At 39.2% G+C, this 24,505-nt stretch overlaps 1 protein-coding gene across 1 annotated transcript in view; it reads right to left on the reverse strand.

The window, feature by feature from the left end:
* Nucleotides 1-279: 279 nt before the first annotated feature.
* LOC104490428 (activating transcription factor 7-interacting protein 1-like) overlaps nucleotides 280-24,505 on the reverse strand; it is a 25,135-nt gene continuing 909 nt past the window's right edge. The window contains exons 2-11 of the mRNA XM_010132710.1: nucleotides 24,276-24,505; nucleotides 13,732-13,821; nucleotides 10,588-10,733; nucleotides 9,273-9,410; nucleotides 8,072-8,137; nucleotides 7,334-7,407; nucleotides 6,765-6,853; nucleotides 4,820-5,458; nucleotides 3,182-3,249; nucleotides 280-1,722 (exon numbers count right to left, since the gene is read on the reverse strand). The exon at nucleotides 24,276-24,505 is cut by the window's right edge and continues 11 nt beyond it. Of these exons, the coding sequence (XP_010131012.1) occupies nucleotides 280-1,722; nucleotides 3,182-3,249; nucleotides 4,820-5,458; nucleotides 6,765-6,853; nucleotides 7,334-7,407; nucleotides 8,072-8,137; nucleotides 9,273-9,410; nucleotides 10,588-10,733; nucleotides 13,732-13,821; nucleotides 24,276-24,505 (2,983 nt within the window). The remainder of the gene's footprint in view (nucleotides 1,723-3,181; nucleotides 3,250-4,819; nucleotides 5,459-6,764; nucleotides 6,854-7,333; nucleotides 7,408-8,071; nucleotides 8,138-9,272; nucleotides 9,411-10,587; nucleotides 10,734-13,731; nucleotides 13,822-24,275) is intronic.

The raw sequence follows: 24,505 nt of genomic DNA on the forward strand, positions 1-24,505 counted from the left end.
ATAGCTCTTCAGCTAAGTGGAAATCAATATCTCCCTTTCAAATTTTTAAAATAGCTCTGTTCAACCACTTTAAGAGTCCCAGTTGCCACAGGAAGTCATACGAACTCCAGGCCCTGCTCTTTTTAAGCTTCTGTTCCATAGATCACTTCGGGAATGAGAACAGATACTTCTTGCTGAATTAGACTGTAAGAAATTTCCTTAGTAGACCAAGTGAAAAAACAAAGCTGATAATTATTCCATTTTAGCAATTCATTTGACATCAGTTCTATTACAGAAGCATTAAGTCATTGGTTCTTGTTTTATCACATGCTTTATAAAGACAGGTTCATTACAACAGCCTTGAAGGGGACTCGCAGTTAGGTTCCCACTGGCCATATTCTTGGGAAGAAACACCTTGCAGGAACTGTGGTTTAACAGGACAGGGCTTTTGGAATTCAGAACTGTGTGTCCCTCAGGGACTAAAGTCACAGAATTAGTACCAGGTGGCACCACGGACTTCTTAGGGAATAAAATTTTGCTTTGTTCTACAACACCATGGTTTATAGAAGAGGTGGAGGCACCAGACAGTGATTCTTTTATCACTTCATTTGGGATCTTGCTATATAAGTAGTTGGGAACGTTATTCTCCCTTATATCCGACCAAGCCCTGTAGCGAACTTCTGCGGCTCCCCAGTAGTGTCTAATGGCAGACTCGGAGCGATGGCCTGTCACTGCCATTATTTCTCTAGGCCCCAGTCCTGCTTCACACAGTAGCTGGATAGTGGTAGTTCGGAGAGAATGATTAGTGTATCGTTGAGAGAGCCTGGCTGCCACACTTATCCTGGGCATCATGGTACCTAAGTAGTTCACACCCATTGGTTCTCTTTTGTACCAGACAGGCTGTTCTTGCATTTGCTCTGACGTTAGCTTTAAAGGATGCAGGTAAAAGGCGGGGGGCTCCGGAGGCAACTTAGACAAATAAAGCTCCAAGGAAAAAACAGGACAGTTTGGGTCCCCTGGCATATCATACATTTTACCCATTTTATGAGGGTCTTCTCCATTTTTTCCTTTGCCAGGATACCTAAACATAGCATATCGACGCCCGTTCTTGTCCTTCTCAACAACAAAAGCATCTGGAGCCAGATCTCTTAAAATTTCCCTCCCTCGTTTGGCAAAATGCAACTGCAAATCAAACCACACCTTGTTGACAAGTGCCAGTGGACTGTGCAATCCCAGCACACCAGACTGTTTAATCTTACACAAGTCCTCAGCAGCTATAGGAGGATGGTGGTGAGTCTCATCCTTTCCCTGCATGCGCAGCATCTTCAGCACACTCACAAATACCGTGTTTGCACTAGCAAACTCTTTGTCCTTCATTAAGCAAATCTGACGATTATAAGGTGGCATTTTGAGATGCCGGTTTAAGCCAGCACGCATTGACTTGTAGCTTGCCACGCTGTAGGTATTTCCATCATGATTCCTTATTGTGTAATAAAACTCTCTTAAGATATCATTGAGTTCACTTACTGAGACCAATTCAAAGCTAGGATCCTTGCCATTTTTGGCCAGCCACTGTTTTAATAGATTAGCTGCCCAGCCAGTCTGCTTGTGGGTGTTTTTGATGCTCTTAGCATCCTCTTCCTCTTCCTCCAAGCCAAAGAGGACATCCTCGGGGAAGTTAAAATTCGTCTGTGCTGCTTCTACCGCTTCTTTATTTTCTGATGAGGTCTCTTCCTGTTTCAACTGCTTTTCGAAACAATTGATCAAAGTTGTACCATCAAATATGCCACAGGTATACGGCACACAGCGAACTACTTTTTTGATCTGAGAACTGTGAAGTGCGGAGTAATACATAATATTTTGGATTTTACTTAACAAAAAGCAGGTGGCATTAACTGGATTTTTCAAGTGATATGGCATGTCAATTCCATTCCTCAGTAGCCAATTAAAAATACATCAGGTCCTCCTTTATTAACCATGGCACTACACATGCTTTAACTGATTTGACTGAAAGCAAACTTCGAAACATACACTATAACAAAAGACTGAAAACCGGAAAGCATCATGTGTCTTTTATTTCCCTTCTCCTTGCTCACCTTCCAGTGCTAAATACCGCTATCACACACAATCTGTTTTTCCAAAATATTTTCCGGGTTTCAGGCTCTACCACAGAAGACAAATTCCAAAATACGCATCTTATACTGAAAATTACATCTTAAAACCATGTATCTGTCATCCATTTTGATGCTAAATTTTCTATATATCAAGTACTGACAAATATTTTAATAGCTATAATCCACAGGTAACTTTGAAAAATAAAGTTCCAAACAACCATTCTTTATGAAATGCCTTAATAATAAGGTAGAGCGAGGCATAGTCTATACTGTGTAATACTGTTTACCTTTGTCAGACTATTTCTGCGACAGGTGAAAAACAGAACCTTGTCCAGTGTATTTTCTTACTTTGAAATACAATTCAGAATTAACTGCACCCTGAAACACTACTACATGTGGAGATTTTGGCTAGAAGAAATTAATTATATCCCCCTTTAGAAAACGCCTTCCAGGTAACAGCAATGTAAGCATGAGGTGTTTTGAGAAGTATCTGTATGTAGGAAGTAAAATTCTTCGTAATTAATTTTAATAGCTTAATTTCAACCTCTAAATTTCAAAGCAAGTTCAACAAATTTTAAATGAGGAATCCAGAAGTACTGTAAGTTCTCCTTTATCATGAAGTAGTTGTCCCTGAAAAGTTGTGTGTGTTTTTTTTCTCCTATTACTTATGGCAATGCGATACTAGAATTCCAATTCTTATTAACTTCCGGATTAGCGTGGAAATGACAGAGCTGCACTAATTTACAAAATATTTGTAACTTTAAGTTCAAGCCCTTCAGACAAAAACTGGTCAGGGTTTTCTTTTGTGTTTTAGCTCTGTTTTATCAGATCATCTTTCAGTGTGCTCCAGAATTACTAACTCATCTACTTACACAAACCTCATCAGAAAACTTCTGAAAAGATTATCAGAAGCTCATGTTCCAAGTAATACTCTGTATCAGAAGAATAAAAATACAAACGGACAGAAACTAGAAAGGATGGCACAAAAAAGAAACTAAAATTGTTTCATTACGAACAATGAAGAATACAAACTTTTCTCCTGTGGATTGTAACTTTAGAAAATTATATAGAAACAATGAACAACCTACCTGTGGTGCTCCCTCTGCAGTTCGCTTGTTTGCCGAAGTATCTGTTGGTGGCTTGTTTGTCTGGTTTTCTGAGGGGTCAAGAAATTGTTCATTTACAGTATCTATTCACTACACAAATCTGGAAGCAATGTTTGAAATTTTTTGATACTAAACATTCAGCAAGGAGCACAGTTAACATTTTTCAACCCTAATTTTTAATTATAAGTATTCAAGCTTGATTACTACCATTTCTCAGAGGAAACAGACGATACAGAAAAGCAAAATGGTACTTTCCAGACTAGAAACTATGCTCCCTTCTTTGACATTCTGACAGTATATTAAAAAATATTTTATGATCAGTTCCCTTGCCTATCTTAGGACAAAGCATAACTCCATCTCTCTTCTGTCTGTATGTAAACTGGCGAGATATTAAACTGAAAAAATTACAATTATTCAACATTTTTGTAAAAAAAAAAATCAAATGAACAATGGATGATTAAACAGACTGCAAAATACGTAACTGAGACAAACTGTGCAGGGAGATTGAGTTTCTTTATTAGCTCAGCCAAACCATGTATCTAAACTAGCAACTTAAGTAGAAGTTGCTTGAATATTTGATGTAAACATTTAAATCCAAATTCTCCATTCTCGTTCCTTTTCATTTTAATCAGAGTTTATCAGCAACAGTGCTGGCCCAAAGCAGTGTTTCAATTCTGCTGAGAAAACTATCAGGGTATACACTAAAGCCATGTAAAATTCATAAAATGAGAGCAATTATTTGGACACAATAGGCCCTTCCTTTGGTCACTCGGCCTGATCTGTCACAGCCCTTTCTATGTTGTATTAAATCATTATATTAGCTTTAGAGCTAAATTTCAATACAAAGCATAAAACTGTCCAACTGTATGGAAGACATATTTTAGCATAGGTAACTTAGAGATGGGAAAATGAAATAAAACTAGTTCTGATGTCAAGCTCTGCTTGAGTTTTAACTTTATACTGTGACAATGAGAAACTTGCTATAGTTACAACTCACTTAGAAGTCTTGAGGACCTCTTAGAAAAAGAATTTTCAAGCTATGCAAAATCAGAAGTGCAGGGAATCATCATGGCACAGCCAAAGATGGAGAGAAAGTATTCTAAAACAGTTAATCTAGATACCATTATCTGAACATTCATTGTGTTCAGAGACTTTATTTTAAATAAAATAGATGTACTTCTTTGGAACTGGGTTAGTATTCAGTTGCATTTCCCCCCCATTTACTTTTAAGTGTTGTGAAAACAAAGTTGATTATACTTTCCTTTCAGATTGTCTTTGCTTAGAAAGGCAGCCGGATTATTTTGAGAGGTTCTATTAAAAATAAATACCACCTTCCAGTAGGAGTTTCCGACTTGATGCTAGGAATGATATAAATCAAGTTCTCAATAAAACAAGGCATACAGAGCCACATGCTGACTCCTTCTAAGGAGAGATTATTTTCAGTGATGGCTGAACACTTCTATGACAGAGACTATTTTTATCTTGACAATTTCAACAGAAAGGCATCCCAGAAGAAAAAACTCAGTAAAACACACTAACAAACTAATCTCCACAAGAGTGCAGTTTCGTGTTTCCCTTTGACAATTCTCTTCCCAGTGTCAACAGTCAAGCATAACTTACCAACTCTGGGCGCTGCAATGGCAGGTGGTTCAAGAGGGGCTGTATTACTAAATGCAGAGAGAGGAATCTTCATCTGTAGGGGAGCTCGAGTGCTTGTAGCGTTATAAAGTCCTGAAGTACCCACTGTGGGCAAAGAAGTCCTTGCGGCCTGGGCTACAGCGTGTGCAGTAGAAACAGCCTGTACTGCCAGTGTTGTGCCTATTGACACAGCACTGGCTGAAGAGTTCCTCTGAATACTAGGACTGGGCACAGGTGGGCTGTTATTTGGTTTAGTTGGGTTAGTTGATGCCAAAGACACTGTAGTTTTCGTAAGGCTACCAATCGTAGATGAGCTTTGTACAGATATAAATTCAACACCGCCTGATGGTTGGTTAGTGACCAAAGTCCCTGTGTGGCCTTGCAGGAGCTGAGGCTGGGATGACACTGCAACAGGTACGTGCAAGATTACGGGCAAAGACTGCAGTGAGACAGACACTGACTGAGTGCTGCCACTGGGCACTTGATTAGTGCCTACAACTGTAGCTGTGTTAGCCGTGGGAAGAACTGTTGTTGTCAAAGTGCTTGTGGACGTCACTGGAGTCTGAGGCTTAGGCTGTGCATTGACAACTGTTGGAGGAGCAGCAAGAGTAGAAGCTGGCACTGCACCAAAAACAAAAAAACCCCACAATAAAATCAAGTATTTGAACAAAATGCAAAGGTTTCACTCCAACACAACAAATGGAAATGATTTATGATGAGGGTTGTCCAGAGAAGTTGTGAATGCCCTATCATTGTAAATGTTTAAAGTCAAGATGGATGGGGCTTTGAGCAACCTGATATACTGAAAGATGTCCTGGCCCATGGCAGATGGGTTGGACTAGATGATCTTTAAAGGTCTCTTCCAACACATACCCTTCTATGATTCTATGAAAAATGTGGTGTATGATTAAATTTTTTGCAAAGAAAGGATATAGGTACTTCTTTTTCTGTTGTATACTCTGATATTCAATGGCCTAGTGAAAAGATACAATCAATACTGTATTTCTGTTTGAAAAACTATACATAAATGCCCAAAGATTAAGATATACAAAGAACTCTGGTACAAACAGGCTTCAAGAAAGCTCCAAGATTTAACTGTTGAAAACAGATGAAATAAACCACATCAAATCTCATTACAGAAATGGTTGAGCAACGGGTCCTTCAAAAAACACAAAAAAAGGAAAACAAAGTCAGTTATAGCTTTGTACAACTTGCTTTGTACAGGTAGGACCTTGTATCCAGAAGTTCTACTGAAACCAAGGATAAATGTGTTAGAGAATACACTTGCTTTTATACAACAAAATTTCAGGATTAAATCTGTAGACCAGGAGCATAATACACTACAGAAAGCCAGTACATGCCTACTCTGAGATGATTCCATGGAAAGGATTCAGCATTCAGTATCAGATAAACTATTCTTAAAACCAGGTTGACGTGACTACAGTGAATGCTGGTAATTAATGCTGGTTTTGATTCTACATTCCCTATAAAATTCTGATATAGAATTTCCATTTTTCAACTAGATTCCCACAAGAAATGGGACTAGAAACTTCTTTTAGCTCCCCACTCAACTTCTGTAGCCATTAGATAGAGGGGACAGATACAGCACCCTATTATGATCAAGTACAAAAAATGGCCTGTAAGCCAAGTGTTTCACTTGTCAGCAGCTGAAAGACTGCAAGTTTTGCTGCCACACCCAGCAAACAGTCTGCTGAAGCATTTAATTCACACACATATTCCAGCTGACCAATTCAACCCTTACCTGGAAAGCACACTGCACAAATATAAACTGAGAATGTGGTAGTAAGCTATAATTAATGACTTTTGTAGTCAGGAAAAAAAAGCAATAAAACCCAGTTTTGTTCTGTTCCGTTAGTTATTTAATGGAATGCAATAAAACTTTTAAGAAGTTTGTTTAGTTTCCTACCTGCATTTGCAGGGGCTTGAAATGTGGCTGGTGTGCTCTCTCCTACATTCCTCTTTGACTCCAGTATCTGCCTCACGGTACCAGCATTTCTATGGAATGAAGTTTCAGTTAGTATTTCTCAATGAGCCACATCATGGGTAATTATGAACAGCACCGTAATGAAAATCCTCTTATTTTAGAGCTATTCTTTTCACTGAGATTTTATAGAACCCATTTATTTTCTGCACCCCATGCAAACTAACCTTGGATATTCACCTACAAAAAAAACCCCACAGAATTATTTGTACATTTTTAACTGCTTGCACCGTATTTGCCTTTCACCATAAGAACCTCTCCTTTCTTGAAATTAAAATTCTATTTTTATCAGTGATTTTTTAACTGCTGAGACAACATCCATCTCAGTTTATGACTGTTATGAAACAAATTAAAATTTTACAACTGAAGAGCAATGAAGGAGAAAGAGCACTTGAATTAAAAAGAAAAAAAATACAGATATTATCTATTACTGTAGGTATCTCAAGTGTCCTGTTGTCAATTTTAACATGGTCATACTGATGTGGTTTGCTTACCGATATGTCACATTGTTTGTATTTACAGTATCGCTTGCTGCTTTCCCTGGTGACAGAGGTGCACTTGATGAATTCTACAAAACAAAACCAAACCAAAACAAAGACGCCATAACAAAACAACCATAAGTGAGATTATATTTCATATTTGTTCCTTCCTGCATGAGATATACATTTTCTGAAGCCAATACTATTTTACAACCCTCCAAAACAATCTTGGTCCTACCTGGCTCCCTCTCTCCTACATCCGCCCTTTTTGTGAGTCTCTTGCCTTCAGGTTTTTATAGCATGAGAATCAAAATTTCTTCTTGAATGTTAGAAGACTTTTAGCTTCCACTTGTTCACAGAAATTAATCCAAAATATTCATTCTAGACATGGATAAATACTACTGTTTGTATTCATTTTCTCTCCCCCCTCCACTCCCAAAATCAAGGTATAGAGATTCACTTGTGTGTACTCCGTACTCTTCATATTGAAGTAAATTAGATTTACTTACATATAGTTTAAGATGCTTTCGCATTATTAATGCCTAAATAAGCTTCTGTACAAATCAAAATTATGTAACAGATGTTAAAAGACTACTCTTTCTCATCACTGCTTTTAACCAAACAAGACAAACCTACCTTGTGAACACCACTAAACAACCAGGTCACATGTTTCTGCATATAACATTTCTTCACTTTTCAACGCAAGTGTTAGACTTAACTCAGAAAAACAAATACAACAAATCTAGTTCTTACTTCCTGTCTTTTCTTCAAGTCCTCCCTGGCTGCTCCAAACCGCTTTGTCAATCTAGCGATTTTAGCCTAAATGAAAAGAACACGAAAACAAACAAACCATAAATATCCTCCCCAAGAACCATCAAAGAAATTATAGAAACTAAAAGATATATAATTAAGACATCAAGTCAAAGCTATTTTCCTATTAGGGGAAATTATTCTTCCTTGAAATATGGTACAACTAAATTACTTCAGAGCAGCATAAAGACACACACATGTATCACCATCAAGACATCTTAGACACAACTTGCATTATTTTCCTTCTAATCCTCAATTGTACAAACAGAATCCATCTTCCAGACGTTCACAGAATATTCTGCATGAATGAAAACAACTGAAAGCATCTGACTGTTTTAACAGCCTATATAGCAACTGTATTGAAAATCCACCCCTTTTTCCCTTTTGTATTACCTACTCTTCCCCTATTTACCCTATTTCTCCCTCAACTGAATGGGGCAGAGAGGGGGAAGAGTTACGTAGCACGAGCTGGTCTTGCAAAATACATATTTTTTTTTAATGCTAAAAGTAAAATGGCCTTATTGTTTCAATTTATGATGACATAAGATTTTAATTGTCCTGTCACTTCAAAATTCGCTTTGTGATATTCCTCATGTCACCATTAATACACCATTTCTATAAAGAAAGCACGCTGCATTCAACATGAGGTATTTGTTTTCTTCCTGGAACATAATTACTTAGTTTCTGCGGAAATATCATGCATAAGTATCACGTGATGTTTCGTCGTTTGAATATTCTACTAAGTCCTGTGCTATTGTCCTCTTTTGTCTGCACTTTAACAGTTTAAAGTAAATTTCTGGCTTCATAAAGGCATTAGGTATTTCCATACTTCGTAACACCTATTTGAAGAATGTCTAAATGGAACAGGAAAGTGGAAAAGCAGTTTACTAACACCTAATGAATCAGTTTGCTAGAAGGAAGATTTGCTTTAGGGTTTTTTGATGACTAATTAGTCGCTTTCTTCTGAGTGGAGAACTAGGATTTTACAACTCAAAAGCCATATCAGTATTTGCTGCTTCCCTCCCCACTCCCCTTTGTGGAGTCAAAATGGTTTCCCTACTGGCAACTACAGAAGACTTCCTACTAAATGCTGAGGAACTTATTTTTAAATTTGAATCTAGTGTGCAATTCAGCAAACACTCACCTTTAGCTCAGTAAGCACAGTTTTATGCCTCTTGTTACATTCTACTTTCTCTATTCGGGTTTTCAAGTCCGCCAGAGTCTTGTCAAATACAGCACACTGTAAAGCAGTAAGTTTTTCTTCTAACAGTTTCTGGATAACCTACAAGATTATTATTGAAAAAAAATAACAATGCAATCCTGTAATTTTGGAGACCATTTGTTAAAACAGTCTCAACTCTTAACAAGTATTCTGCTACAAACAGAACGATAACAATGGTTGTGCTCTGACCATCAAATAAATCTGTGGTCACCAATAAGTATGCAGTTGCACAGCTAAGAAAGGAAAAGTTTCTGTATCTCTACATCTGTTTTGGCAAGTACAAATGGTCCCCTCTGTCATTAATTCAAGAAATCAATTTCATTGCAATATGATGTGTATAAAACCTTAACACAAGATATTTTCATAAAATGCTGTGTTTGCACAAATTAGATTTTCCTCTTACTTTTCTGTTATTGACAGGGACACCGGCATTCAAAGAACAAAAACGACAGACATTCAACAAAAATTTATTTATGAGCTGCATTGTCCCCTGGCAGAAATGCCCTGTGTTGCTGCTCTTGCAGAAGCTAAAAATGGCAAGAGACCAATTTCCGCGAAGTCTACTTGATACACTTATTATTTCATTTTTTTCTCCCTCCTGCACCAACTGCAGTGCAAAAATTTTCCTTAGGAAACAAAAAAAAAACCAAAACACCCCAAGCAACAAACATGGTTCAGTTTTCTGCATCCTACATCATTAACGAAGTTACAACATGCACTAGCCAAGTACCTAATGGAAGAAGAGCACAATTTTTTTTTTCTTCAGGACCATAGCTTTCTTTATATGCCAATGGTTGGTGCAATTGGGCAATTAACAGCTCTATAAAAATCTGCAAAATGCTGTGTTGGTTGTGCTCTTATTTGGAGAGAGACTAAAGCTAGGCACACAATAAAGCACACCACATATAAACCTTTACCACACTGAAACACCTCTTTTGCTAAGATTCTCCATCTATAGTCATGTGAGACTTAAGAGTTTCAATATTTAACATATTTCAAATATAACTCTTGCAGCACAGTTTTCAAATTATATTTGGTCTCTTAAAAGTAGGGCTATATGGAACTTCCTGTGAATTAAGCCATCTTTGTTATTTGAATTATGTCCAATTTTTCAATCATAAAAATAAGAAAGTGTTTGGCGGGACAGGGAGTGTGTGGGAAAGGTTAGCTAATTCAAAGATATTAAGACAAATGACAGGTGTGAGTTTGCCATCTTTACTTTGCACCTCTACTCTACCTTTTGTATTTTTTGGTCAACATCCTTTCTGGCTGTAATTTTTACTTGAAGTTCTGCTTCATAATCATCATCTGCGTACCGACAACGTTTAGAATGAACACTGTCCATTTCCTCCGATTTGGAACGCTTTCTCCTTGACACTTCACCTGGAACAATTAGATACAATTGCTCATGAAGAATCTTTGAAAAAACAGGTATCTGCAGAATGCTGTGACTGTTATGAAGTTTCATAGGTCCCCCATTTAAGCTTCTTCTTCCTAAACCAGTAAGAATACCTTTGAAAAAAACCAAGATATTTGATGACATTAAAGCAGAGAACAGCCCCTTTGGTCTCTGCATATTGCTGCTCTGCTGGTGAGTTCTGCTTTGTGATTCACCAAACCACTGCCCCAAATGCAAAACGACTCTAGCACCACCGTTCCCTTCTCCAGAACTTGCCTCCAGCTCTTCTTGCTCTTATCAGCACCATCCTATAATGAAACATGGCTTCTGAGACATAAAACAAAACCCTCTGCTGAAAAAGGAATCCTCTTCTCAGGATTCCAGCTAAATAAAACTCTATTTCATTCTGCCTGTGTCAGCAATGAACTTTTCTTCTACCTGCCATGAAGTTTTAACTTGTACCTCCAATCCTTGACTGAAAAGCATGGAAATATTTTTCTTACTTCTTGATTAAGAAGTAAAAATCTAACAAAAGAAGAGGTTCAAACTGAACTATATTATGAAAATAATTTTCATCACAGCAATGAAGCACAAAAGAACCAAAGACACCTCATTCACTCCTCCAGCTTCTCTAGAATAGCTTCTCTCCTCTGTCTTCTAGAGATCCACAAGTAAAACAACTAGCCTAGGTTAATTATCGGGAAGGGAAGCTACAGAGCATATCATGGGTACCTGACCACCATCAAAACACCAAAGTTCACAGCCTCCAAACCTGAGGGTGATACAGACAAATTTAGTAGTGTATCAACAAAGATTCACTGGACACTGAAATAGCGTATCAAATAGTTCCTTTCCACTGCCATATTTTCTTTACTTGTAGTACATATGCTCTGCGAGTCCGATTTCTAACTCAGGTTTTTTATAGTCTGATTTTTTGATGGTTAGATTTCTCATAGGTTTCAGTCTGATCTGATTTTCTGATGGGTTTTTTTGAGACTTGTGCTAAAAACACACTAATGTACTAAAAATTATTAAAACGTAGTATTTTAAAATCTCCATGACAAGCTAAATCTTACTTTTAGAACTTTGTGAAAGCCAAAGTCCTTAAATTTGAGGTAAGTTTTATAGGGCCACAGGACTCTTCACAAACATTTGCAGAATGATGCATATTTGCAAGAAATATAAATGTGTAAAGTACGAAGTTCTCTCTTTTTTTTCAGAATGAGAGTAAACAGTGGAAAATGAATTTTAAAAAACCAGGAACTACATCTCCAGCTTTCTTCCAACCATTAGAAAAATTCATTAAAAAACCCCCAATAGTTGTAACAGTATTCCAAATAGTTAGAACGCTATTCCCAGAGTTGTGAAGACAAGTTCATTAGGATCTTCCACACTACCCTTTCTTACTCCCAGTCAGTCTATTTAGAAAAAGCCTAACCACTGAATAGTACAAGTAGTTTGTAACCTGCAAAAGCTACTTACGTATTTAACAGAACATGTTTAATGTTCAGGTAATTTGTCCTAAAGCAGATGCTACATCTAATTTTTACTACAGTTAGATTATTTTTGGAGAGCTTCAGGGTTCTTGCTAGTAGGACAAAGGGTATCTAAAGGAGGCTGAGACTTTTAGGAAACTCCGGCAGCTTCTAATGGACTGTTCAGCTGATCTTGATCGAAGCGTGCTTTGTTGTTTATGTTCCAGCTGATGTTGGAGGCTTCAACACCCTGTCAGCAGGTACTAGGGAGAGGCCTATATTACTGCTGGGCCTAGAGTGCAGTTCCCTGACAGCAGCTAACAAACATCGGACTCTGCACAGTAGGGTGCACATCACAGAAGGTGATGGGGAATAGTCAGAATAAATTTATCAAGGAGAAATTACACCTCATTAAGCCTGACAGACTTCTGTAAGATGATAGCTTGGTGGATGAGGGGGGAGCAGTGGATGCTTATCTTTAGTAATGCTTTTGTCATCCAAAACATCCTCATAGACAGACTCATGATAAATGGACTGGCTCAGATGTTGGGTTCCAAGAGCTGTGATTACCTCCACAAAGTCCACTTAGAGCTCATCACTAGTAACGTACAGCAGCAGATGGTAATAGTACCAACACTTAACATCTTCATTAATGACCTAGATAATGGGATAGAGGGCATACTCAGCAGTTTGCAGATGACACAAAACTGGAAAGAGTGGTTGCTACACTAGGTGGTTATGCTGCCATTCACAGTCACCTTGACAAGTCAGAGAAATAATCAAACAGGAACCTCATGAAGTTCAACAAAAGGAAATGCTAAGTCCTACACTTGGGTAGAAATAAACCATGTACTAGTACAGGCTGGGATCTGACTGGCTGGGAAACAATTTTCCAGAAAATGTCCTGGTGGTTTTCATGCTCATCAAGTTGAGTATGAGCCAGCAATGTGCCCTGTTGGCAAAGAAGGCCAACAACAACATCCTTGCCTGCCTAAGGAAGATCATCGCTGGCCGGTCAAGGGAGGTAATTATTCCCCTCTAGTCTTGTGTTCAGTTCTGGGCTTTTAAATACAAGAAAAGTGTGAACATACTGGAGAGAGTTCAGTGTAGGGCTACCAAGATGTCTTACAGACTGGAGCACCAGTCATATGAGGAAATGACAGCTGGCATTGTTCAACTGGAGAAGGCCATTAAGAGAAATTTTATAATGTGCGTTAAATGAGAGAAATGGATGCAAATTGCAATACAGGAAATTCCATTCAAACATTTCAAAACTGTTTTACTGTAAGGTTGGTCAAATACTAGAACACTGGAAGGTTGTGGAGTCTCCATTTGTGAAGATATTCAAAACCTGCCTGGCCATGGTTCTGAGCAAACTACTCTAGCTGATCTGGTTTTGAGTAAGGAGTTTGGGCTAGATAATCTCCAAAGGTCCCTTCCAACCTCAACGATGCTGTGTTTCTAACACGTGCCACCACTGAAGCATAACAGTTTTAATACTACATACTTCTCTCTGTGTGCTTCTCCTCTTCTTTGAGGGCCTCTTCTCTTTCTTTATCCTCCTCACCTTCTTCTCTTCTCTCCTCCTTCACCTCTTCTATGAAGAGAAGGAAAAAAACCCATGTGTTACTTATGCTGACTTACAGAAGCCTCACAAAAGTCCTGTTTTGACTAGTGAATTTAGCATACTTAGGAAAAACCATTTTGGGGAAGGTGAGAGAAGTAAGTATGACACAGAGGAAATGCGGAGAGGGAAAAAAAATGAGAAGATAATTTCAGAGCAAAAATCTGAACTACCATACAACACAGTAAGATTCACTTCTGGATTTGCCTAGCTTTTAAAAAAAAAGAAAAGTTAACAGAATGCCCCAAAGTCAGCTATGAAATGAAACAACATATTTTTAATGGAGCTGAAGTCCTCAATGAATTATTTTGGTGTATTTTTCACCTAGGAAAAAAAGTATAAAAATATCAGTAACAAAATACTAATGTATTTATTTATTTACAAATGGCAAATTCACTCGTAATCTTTATGGGAGAAAAGGCCTACATTCTTTTCTTCACAAATACAAATTTTCATTTATAGTTTCTTCCTAACACGAAGTATCACAATTTAAGACGAGTCATTTAAAAACATACAGTTTAGGAAATTCTTAAATAAAGAATAATCTGAAATAAACCCCCAAATGCACATGGGTTAAAGTGAAAAATACTAACACTTCATGAAAACTTTTACTATATATTCCATGAACTTACATTATGTGTTTCACACAGGCTGTATTTTCCACCTCCTGCACTTGCTAGATACAGCATAAAACTACTATCTTCAAGATCGCCTTAAAATCCATCCAGAACATAACAGAACACACGCACATCTCCAATTTCCTGTTTTCATTTTGTTACTACATCAGCGTTTCCTAGCTTTTTCAGAGAAAGTTCTGGCTGCAAAGATATGCTTGATGTCCTCTTAACACTAAATATAACTTCCATTATGAAGAACACTTGAATGACTTCAAATAAGTTGCCTAATAAATTAGAAAAAGGAAGAAGCCAGAAAAACCCCTGAAATTGTGAGATTTTATTTTTTTAATTTATGCAAGGAGTAATAATCATACTGTGTAAGTCCTTCTGATTCATTTTTAAGTCCATAAAATGGTGTAGCACCTATGCCACCTGTTTTTTAAGACTTATAGATAAGCTTCACATTTAATGGTTTTCAGTAAAACAGGACTCATTAACCTAAGAATCTAAAGGAGAGTCAAAGTTCAAAAGTACCTTTTCCACAATTTACAGATTTTAATATTCAGCTGGAAGGTACAAATGTCCCATGAAAAGATACACGTACCTAGAGTGTTACAAGTTTCATAGCTGAGCTTTTTGATTTCTATGTGGAGAACAAAGTAATTTCAGGGATGAGGAAGTCCCTTCATTACAAACTTCCACCACTCTTGCGAACAAACTTAGCTCAATTGCTAAAAGTGCCCAGCTAAACCTCACTAGCTAAAGGGGTTCGAACTGTAATATGGAGATAAATTTACAATTGGTTATCAGCTTATTTTTCTCTGACAAGCTGCAATTTCATTATCCTGATGCCAGACCGGCAGAAGCAATGAATGCAATCCTTAAAAAAAAAAAAAAAAAAAAAAAAAAAAAAAAAAAAAAAAAAAAAATTGTTGGTATCATTAAATTGCCACTGTATTTATCACACAGCTGACTTAAGTCACACTATTTGCTGTGGATCTGTCACTAATCAGTTGAAAATACCTTTTAATAATTTCTACAGCTGCAAGCATTTAGATCTGCATAGTGACTGACTAGATCTGTATTTGGAAGTCAGTTCTGTCAAAATATACATGTAAACGGAAATAAAAACAATAAATCTAAAAGCATCTGAATGGTATTTGCATGTTACTCCGGTCTGCACAGTCACTATTCCATAATCCCATAACCTCAACATTTTCCTTACAGATTGGCTAGAACTGAGGTGCACAGCCAGCAATCACAATAAAGGACAAAAGCATAGCCTTTCTAGAGCAGTGAATCCTTGATCAAACTCTACCCAGAAGTTTTTATAAAACAGAAATACACATTTTTCCCATGAAATCCATGACAGAATTTGACTAGTTTTTGTTTAGGAAGAAATCATAGATTCATGTATTTTCAAAAGAATCATCATGACCTAGACAAGCTGGAGAAATGGGATGACAACCGCTTTATGATATTCAAGGACAAATACAAAAGTTCTGCACCTGGAAAGGGGGAACCCTTGCAATGACACAGGCTAGGGCCTGCAGGGCTGCTCTGCTTTGAGGACTCACATAGACAGCAAACAAAGCATAAGCCAACAGTATGCCCTGGCAGCAAAGGAGGCCTACAGCATACTGAGCTGCATTTACAGGAAGAGAGCCCGTATATCACAGAAGTGGTTATTGCACTCGCTATGCCATCTCTCACTAAGGAGCGAGAGACTGCTAAAGGCCTGAGGAGGAGGCTGGGCTCATTCAGCTTGGAGAAGAAAAATCTTAATGAGGATTTAAGAACAGCTTTCCAACAGCTGTAAGGTGGCTTCTGAGAAGATGGATAGTAAAGGTGCATAGAGAAGGGTAAGAGACAACATGTGTAAGTGGAAACAAGAGATTCCAACTGACGGAAAAACACTTCCAACATGAAAAGAGTCACTGGAACAGGCTTCCCAGAGAGGCTGTCCAGTCTTCATCAGTGAAAGCTTTCAAAACCTAACTGGATAAAGTTCTGAGTTACCTTGTCTAGTCTCAGCTGACCCTACTTTGAGCAGGAGACTGGACTAGAGACCTCCTGAGGTCCCTCCTAATGTGAACTACTCTATCATTTGGTCAGAACTCCACCTGACCATCATAAAATATATTAAAAAAAATAATCAAGTGATTCAGACACAGAACACAGTATTATTAAGTTATTTATTACCACATTTTCAGACGAAAACTGCTGGACACAATTATACCTGATTTCAAGTTTGCAAAATCCAGTGGATCAAAAATGAAGCAGTTCTGGTTTTGCTACACTGAAGAAACCTCTTTCCAACATATATTCAGCTCCTGTCTGCAGATATTACAGATCTCCTTAATATTCTATTGGATGCAAAAAATTTATGTACTTTTAAGCTCTCCAGTATAAAGTGTGTTTCCACAAATGCTGAAATATCTTTTTGCAGCAACTGTCTGAAAGCCTTCCATTACCCCTTTTTGAGGTAAAAAACAGAAATAGAAATATTATTGCAGAAAAGTGATTTCATCAGTGTCCTTTAGGGGTAACATTCTATTTTGTGAATTCAAGAATTTTGACTGCTACTTCTTTCACAACACAGGAACAAAAGTTCATGTTTAGTTGTTTATCTGCCATTCACATGCTCTGAAGTTCTCTTCAAACACTACTTTCTGGAAGACAAGCTGTATTATTTTAAATGTCAACTGCACTCTTTACTCTTAAAAGGTTGTAATTGGATGTGCTGCTTGACTTCTGACTCCCTTAACAAAGATCAGTAACAAGTAACTTCTTTTTCAAACTATCCCCGGAGGGCATGAAATGCCATTGCTGTAGAGAAGCCTAGAATCAAGTTGTCTAAAATGCACTCAAAGTGCAAGCAATTCCGAGAAAGACAGACTTCAAATCTGCTTTGGTAGACGTACTCACCTGGTCAACCCTGAGAGTGTACAGATTCAGTAAGAACACAGCAACAGCTGCACTAGGTACAACCAACGGTTCACCTAATCCAGGATCCTGTGTCCAACACTTCCATGTCCCATTCTGAAAAATTGCTGGTGTAAGACCTCCAGAACCTGAGGGTTTCTGAGCTTAATAGCCCTCAAAAAAATTCCTCTTCAACAAAGACTAATATAGACAAACTTTAAACAGTCATGGTGCTGTTAGCAAGGAGCTTCACAGCTCTCCACATGGAAAACCATCTCTTCTTCCATGCCTTGATCTTGCCTCTCACTTTTTGCCTTTCCTCCACTTGATACATAAGGTTCTTGTAGAGAATAAGATAGCAAATACCCATTCTCCATACCACTTCTGTTTATAAATCTTTGTCACGTCTCCTCCATCTCCTTTTCCAGGGTGAAAGATCCTACCCTAAAATACAGTCCGCCCTGTCTAAAAGTTCTCTCTCTGACCTGACAGGAGTCAGAAAGAAGCTATAGGAGATGAGCTGACCATGCAGAACAGACCAAGAGGTGATGAACTACATCCCTGCAGAGACAAAATCCCGAGTCCCACAGTGCAAGGAAACAGGGACAGCTAGAGGTTATAGTCAAAATATTAACAAATAGCAATTTTCAAAATGGGAGGAGGCAAGATGCCTGTGACTTCCAGTGACAGAATGAAGACTCCCTACCCACCCGCCTGCAAATCTGCAGGAACACATTAAGAGGAAAATCTGTCCATGGAGGCATCAGAGCCAGCTGAGTTTGAACCAGCTGCCTGCAGAAAGGAGAGACCACTGACAGTCACCAGGGACTCTCTCTCACAGGACCTGGATCTCCAGTATTGCAAGGAGGCTACCAAGGCTCATCTGGCCCTCAGCCTATTATCCTTTACTGCTTATCCACATGGGCACCAACAACACTACCAGAAGCAATTCTAAGCAAACCAAGAGTGACAATGGATCTCTACAAAAAAGGGTAAAGGGCACAAGGGCTCAAGGTGGCATTATCACCAATCCTCCCAATGAACTGGGACAAAAATGAAGCTCTAGTAGGAGTGCGTACATCCAGAAGATCAACACCTGGCTGAACAACAGGTGTTGCAGGCAAGGTTTTCATAGCTGTCATTGTGATAACCTCTTACGATCAAAAATTTCTGAGCAGAGGCTGAATCCATCTGACAAAGATGAACAAGAGTTCTTCAAGCAGGCTTGCTAACCTAATGAGGAAGACGTACAACTAGGCATGGTAGGAATGGTTGTCATAACCTCAAGTTGAGGTATGGGAGGCAGCGAGGAAACATTTTGGAAACAGTATGATAGGGAAGGTGCTTCCTTGTCCTTTGTTAAAGCAATAAGACCCAGGGTTCATCACCACAATTATCCACAAACAAATGCAGCATAAAAAGGAATCTCTACACAACTGCAAAATTATTATTTCATTTGGATTAGAGAGACAAGGTGGGATAGCTGAAATGACTACTGCATTGCAGCAGATGAACATAGTCTCTTTAGGAAAGACAGACTGGAAAGGTTTGGAGCAGTGGTGCTTTGGGCAGAGGAATGCCCAGAGCTTTGCCATAGGACAAATGATGATCAGCTGAGTGCTTGTGGGCAAGATGAAGGCCTTGAAGTAACATGGGCAGTGTTGTGCTAGGCACTCACTAAAGACTACTTGACGTGACCAAGGAGAAAAAGTCAATAGAGCCATCTCACACAATCAAAGGCCTTAAGACTGACTCATGGGTGTGCTTTAATGGGAAGACCTAGATGATGGGTCATAATCCAGGTGGTTTCTGTAATGTGCTGAAGACTATTTCTTGACATAGGCAATTGATGAGTCAATCAAGGGGAGATGTTCTGTTTGGTCTGTTATTCACAAGCAAGGATGAATTGTTCTGGGACATGAAGGTCAAGGGTAGGTTCACCTGCCGCAATCCTGAGACTGTGAAATTAAAAATCTTGCAAGAAGTCAGAAGGATGAATATCATTTCAGTACTTGCCCTCAGGACAGCAGATTTCATCTTACTCAGAGCCTACTTAGTAGTATCCCAAAATGAGCTGCCTTGGAAAGCAAAAGGACCCATGAAAGCCGATTGTCCTTCAAGGGTGTCTGCCTCAAAGCATTAGAACAGTTCATTTCAATGCGCAGAACATAAACCCAGCACGGGGACCTCCTATGTAGAAAAGGAATTACACAGGAGGAGGAAAGAAGTAAGAGGAATACAGGGACATTGCCCAGTTATGCAGGAACAGAATAAGAAAAGGCAAAGTTCAAGTGGAACTGAAGGCAGTGAGGGATGTGAAGGGTAAGAAGGGCTTCTGAACTACAATAGCAATAAAAGGAGGGCTAAGGAAAAAGTGTGTGGGGCCACTGCTCATTAGGGCAGGCAACCTAATGACTGACGACATGGAAAATGCTGAAGTATTCAATTTTTCTGTCTCCATTTTTCCCTGGCAAGTTTCCCTCCTAAGTTCTCAAGAACAGAGGGACAGAGCTTGGCAGAGTCTGCAGAAGCAAAGGGCTATCCACAGTGAAGGAGAGAGCGCTAGGGTGCACTTAAGCCAGGTGAAGATAGAGAAGTCGACAGGAATGTACCCAAGAGTGTTGAGGGAGGGTAGGCTGCCTTTTTTTGTGAGGCCTCTCTACCGCTAGAAGTAATCCTCAGGGATCCATACTGGGCAGATGCAGTTTACTGCATTTACTAATGACCTGGACCTGTGGGCAGGAGATCACACTTGCCAAGTTCACAGAAACGAGCTGTCATTATTTTGTAGGCGATGATGGCTGCTATTCAGAGGCACACTGGCAGGGTGGAAAAAAGGTCTAAATGCAGCAAATGCAAATACAAAGTCCTGCATCTGGGACAGAATAACCCTGTGCCATAGGACAGGCTGGGAGTTGACTGGGTAGAATACAACTTTGTAGAACAGGGCCTTGATTTGTGGCAGAAAACAATTTGAACATTCATCAGCAACGTGAAATAAATTCAACAGCATTTCAGGCCCTATTGACAAGAAATGTGTCCAGCAGAAAAGGGGAAGTGATTCTCCTTTGTTCAGCACTTGAGAAACCACCATCTGGAGCACTACGCCCTGTTTTTGTATCCCCAGTACTAGAAAGGCACTGACAAAATCACAGCAAGAGAATCACCAGAAAGGGAATGAAGCACATGTTATATGAGGAGCGGATGACAGAACTGGCTTTGCTGAGTCTTAACATGGGAAGACTATCTGAAGACTGTACTACTGCCTTATATTACGTAATGAGAATGCAAAGAGAAGACAGAGCCACTACTCTTTTAGGTGCACAGCAGCAGGACAGGAGGCAATGGACACAAGCTGGAATCCCAAAGATGCCAATTAAGCAGGAAGTCTTTCACTGTTGAGGCTGGTTAAATATTAGGCTACCCAAGAAGCTGGGGTATATCCATCCTTGGAGATGCACAAAAGTAAACTGCCAAGGTTCCTGAGCCATCTGGTATAACTGGATCTGCTTTCAGTAAGAAGTTGGAATAAAGACCATCCAAGTGCTGAATTAAAAACATTCTGCAGTTCCATTACCTTCCCTGTTGCTCTTCCATGTACGTTTTCCAGTTCTGTGACATCATCTTTGATATGTGGATGGGAAGGAAAAAAAAATAAAGAAAACATTCCAGAGCTTGGTGTCTCGAAGTGAAGTTTTCCTCAATACCTTAATTTATTTGCTTTCTTCATCTGCTACTGTATCAGTGTTTTCACAATAATACCTACTATAATCCTGGAAGATCATTCTTGAGTGGTGAGTCAGTTCTATCTTCTTATCAAGCTAAGAACATCACTGTACTCATCTGTACCACTTTGTAGTTAACTGCAATGTGTTTCATCTGCCATTTCATACTCCAGTCATTCAGCATTGTAAGATTCTTCTACAGCTCTTCACTGCATCATAAGCAAATTGTCACCTCACTAGACACACTTCATTTTAGGTAAATTATTAATTTTGTCACACAGGACAGTCTCTCAAAAACAATGACTGTAGATTTACTTTCCGTTCTTCAAATGTGTACTTCCTCCATGAGGACTTCCCATCTTGTCCAAAGACAGTTCAGCTTCCAAAAGTTCTTGGTAAGAAATCATGTGTTTGGACATCCAAAAGAATTCCATTAGGCCTTGCTTGACATGTGCTTATTTACTTACCTGAAGAGCTCCAAGGTTTTCTAATGTATGACCTTCCATTACAAAAATCTTAAGTGGCACCACAGTTGTTATATTTACTAATCCTACTTGAGAAAACGATTCTATTACTCTGCCCATCTGAAGAAAGTCTTATCATCATCATGGCTTGGCTTCGTGAACGAAGATTGGGAAGGGCTTTTCCCACGCTCACTGCAAGCGATGAGTGCACCCTTCGGGCCTGCGCGGTGGATTTTTCAGGTGAGGCGCAGCGTGCGCGGAACTGGCTCCACCCTTTACACCTGAGGTTCATCTGCCAGGGCCTAGCGAGCCTGGACGGTGACAGCGAAGTCCTCGGGTCGCAGGTTTCGTTAGAGTGTCCTTCTCTTAGATGATGGATGCCTTACAGGGCTAAACGAGCTCCATCTGCCTGGGTTTGGAGTCAGAGTTGTCCTTCTCCTAGGATGGCTGCCCCAAGGCTAGTGAGCCCATCCTGCTCGTGGACACACTTTGTCTGACCCTTCAGCCGAGACCTGTCTGGCTTGGGAGACCCCACCGGAAACATATGCACCCTCAGCGAAGTCCTCGGGTCGCAGGTTTCGTTAGAGTGTCCTTCTCTTAGATGATGGATGCCTTACAGGGCTAAACGAGCTCCATCTGCCTGGGTTTGGAGTCAGAGTTGTCCTTCTCCTAGGATGGCTGCCCCAAGGCTAGTGAGCCCATCCTGCTCGTGGACACACTTTGTCTGACCCTTCAGCCGAGACCTGTCTGGCTTGGGAGACCCCACCGGAAACATATGCCACCTCCAGCACAGCTCTCAACCTCACAAGGGCACACAAGCTCTTTCCCCATGGCAATGGGGTGCCCGTGAAAGAGAGAAAGTCTTCTAGTACCACTCTTTACATCACTGTTTAGCCATGCTGGTTTTCATCTAGGCTTTTTGAAAACTGTATGTTTTAACTGAGCAGCTTGCATCCGTGCCTTCAGTACAGCACCTTCAAATGATCACCATACCGCCTCTGCAGATTTAATTCTCACAGACTCTTTCCGAAAGTTAACCTTCATCTGCTAAAATAACTCTTACCTATTTTCTCATAAAATTGTTTCCTGCCTCTGCAACCTCTCTGCTATTACCTTTGTTACTGAAAGTCTGAAATTGGTCAAAGGACTGCAAAATTTTTGTATTCATACCATGTTAAATTTAGTAAAAAATGGGTTCCCGTAAGATTTCCTTGAAGTACTTCACACAGAATGTACTATTCAGAAAAAATTTAATTCCCTTCTTTGCAATTTGATGGGCAAGCTCTATGAAACTTGGAAAGCAGAAATGAACAGGTGATGGTTGGTTAAGGACAGAACATACTTCACAGTATCCAGTTTTCATTTCACAAACAGTCACAGTTACCGCCGTGGAACTGCAGAAGTCAAACTGTTATGGCCAATAAATAAAACAACCAGTCGAGATAATTTGTCCCATCACCAAAACTGATTATCGGGGGAAAAAACTGATTATTTGCGTATATTATTATAAAATCACTTATTATTGCTTGCATTATGGTACAATAATTTTAGACTTCTGCAAACTGTAGTCCAACACTTCTGTCACTTTGCTCCAGAACAAAAGCTCCTCTGAGACAATAGCATGTTTTCTCACTGGGCAAGATGAAAAAGGCAACCCGGATATCCAAATTTCATTCATTCACTAATGAAAGAACCCTTAAACTGCAGTGACAAGGAACATAAATTTATTTCTAACGTACATTTTATAAAAGGGAATTGTAACACACTACAATTTCAACACAAGTATACACAATGCTCTTTTCCCCTGCCACTGACCCACCTCCCAACAGTTTCTGGAACCCTTTAATTGCACAACGATGGTATTACTTTTGTAATTGTTAGAATAAAGTACAGAACCTACCTTTTCTCTGTTTCACTGGCATGGCATGAATTTAAAGGAAAACACCAGAAAACAAAAAAGGAACTGAAACATGGTTGAAGAGACATACTCTTATCTCTCCTTCTCTACTTGTTTAGAGACTGAAGACTCAAAATGTCATCACAAATTAGTGAAAGAGACAGCTTCATCAACAGTGAAACAAGAGTTGAGAAAACATAGTTACTAAGTTCCTGGAGACTGAAGGACACCTGAATCCTGTTTAATCCATGGAATTTCTACCCAGTCAAGCATGCTTAAACATATTTGGGTTAGCATGGTCATCTTTTTATAAAGTGCTCTACAGGATGGGAGAGGGAAGGGGGAAAGAAAACCCCCAAGATCATTTGAAACAACAGCTTGCTTTATTACAGACAGAAGAGCAGTGTCAAATTATTCATAAATTATTAATCTGTTTTCTTTTTAGAAGTCCTTCAAGAACAGTAAGCAAACTCATTTCTCTTCACACAAACCTTTCTGTTCGATGTCTGGCAATTACTTATCTTTCCTCTTCTTCCATCCAACACCTCACTCTAGTTCGCAAAGAGTATGAGAAAAAAACTCACAAAACCAAACCAGATCTTGAAGATGACAGTTTTTGGTGTTACTTTCCTTTTTATCCTGGGCCTTAAGTTCCATCCTTGAAAGTTTTAAGACTGCGTAACCCAGAATTGGTGGCTAAGACCGGCTTTTTGATTTAGAAACGTCACAATTGCATCATTCTAAGAAATGAACAAAATAGCAGACTTGAATCAAAAATACCCATTTAGAAAATTCTCACCTGGAAGACCTGACTTGTTTGGTTGTATCACTTCAGCATGTTCGTCCTTCTCATCACAGGGATCCTCTTCATCAGACAATACTAAGAAAGCCTCTTTTGGCAGACTTTCGTTGCTTTCTTGCTTGGATGGTGAACCCAAACAGTTATCTATTTTCTCTTCTAAATCTGGGACTGCGTCATCTACTGGAAGCAGAGAACTTTTAGAAAAACAGCTTAGTTCATCTTCAGCA

The sequence above is a fragment of the Buceros rhinoceros genome, unplaced genomic scaffold, assembly GCF_000710305.1.
Source record: "Buceros rhinoceros silvestris isolate BGI_N320 unplaced genomic scaffold, ASM71030v1 scaffold36233, whole genome shotgun sequence".
NCBI lineage: Eukaryota > Metazoa > Chordata > Aves > Bucerotiformes > Bucerotidae > Buceros > Buceros rhinoceros.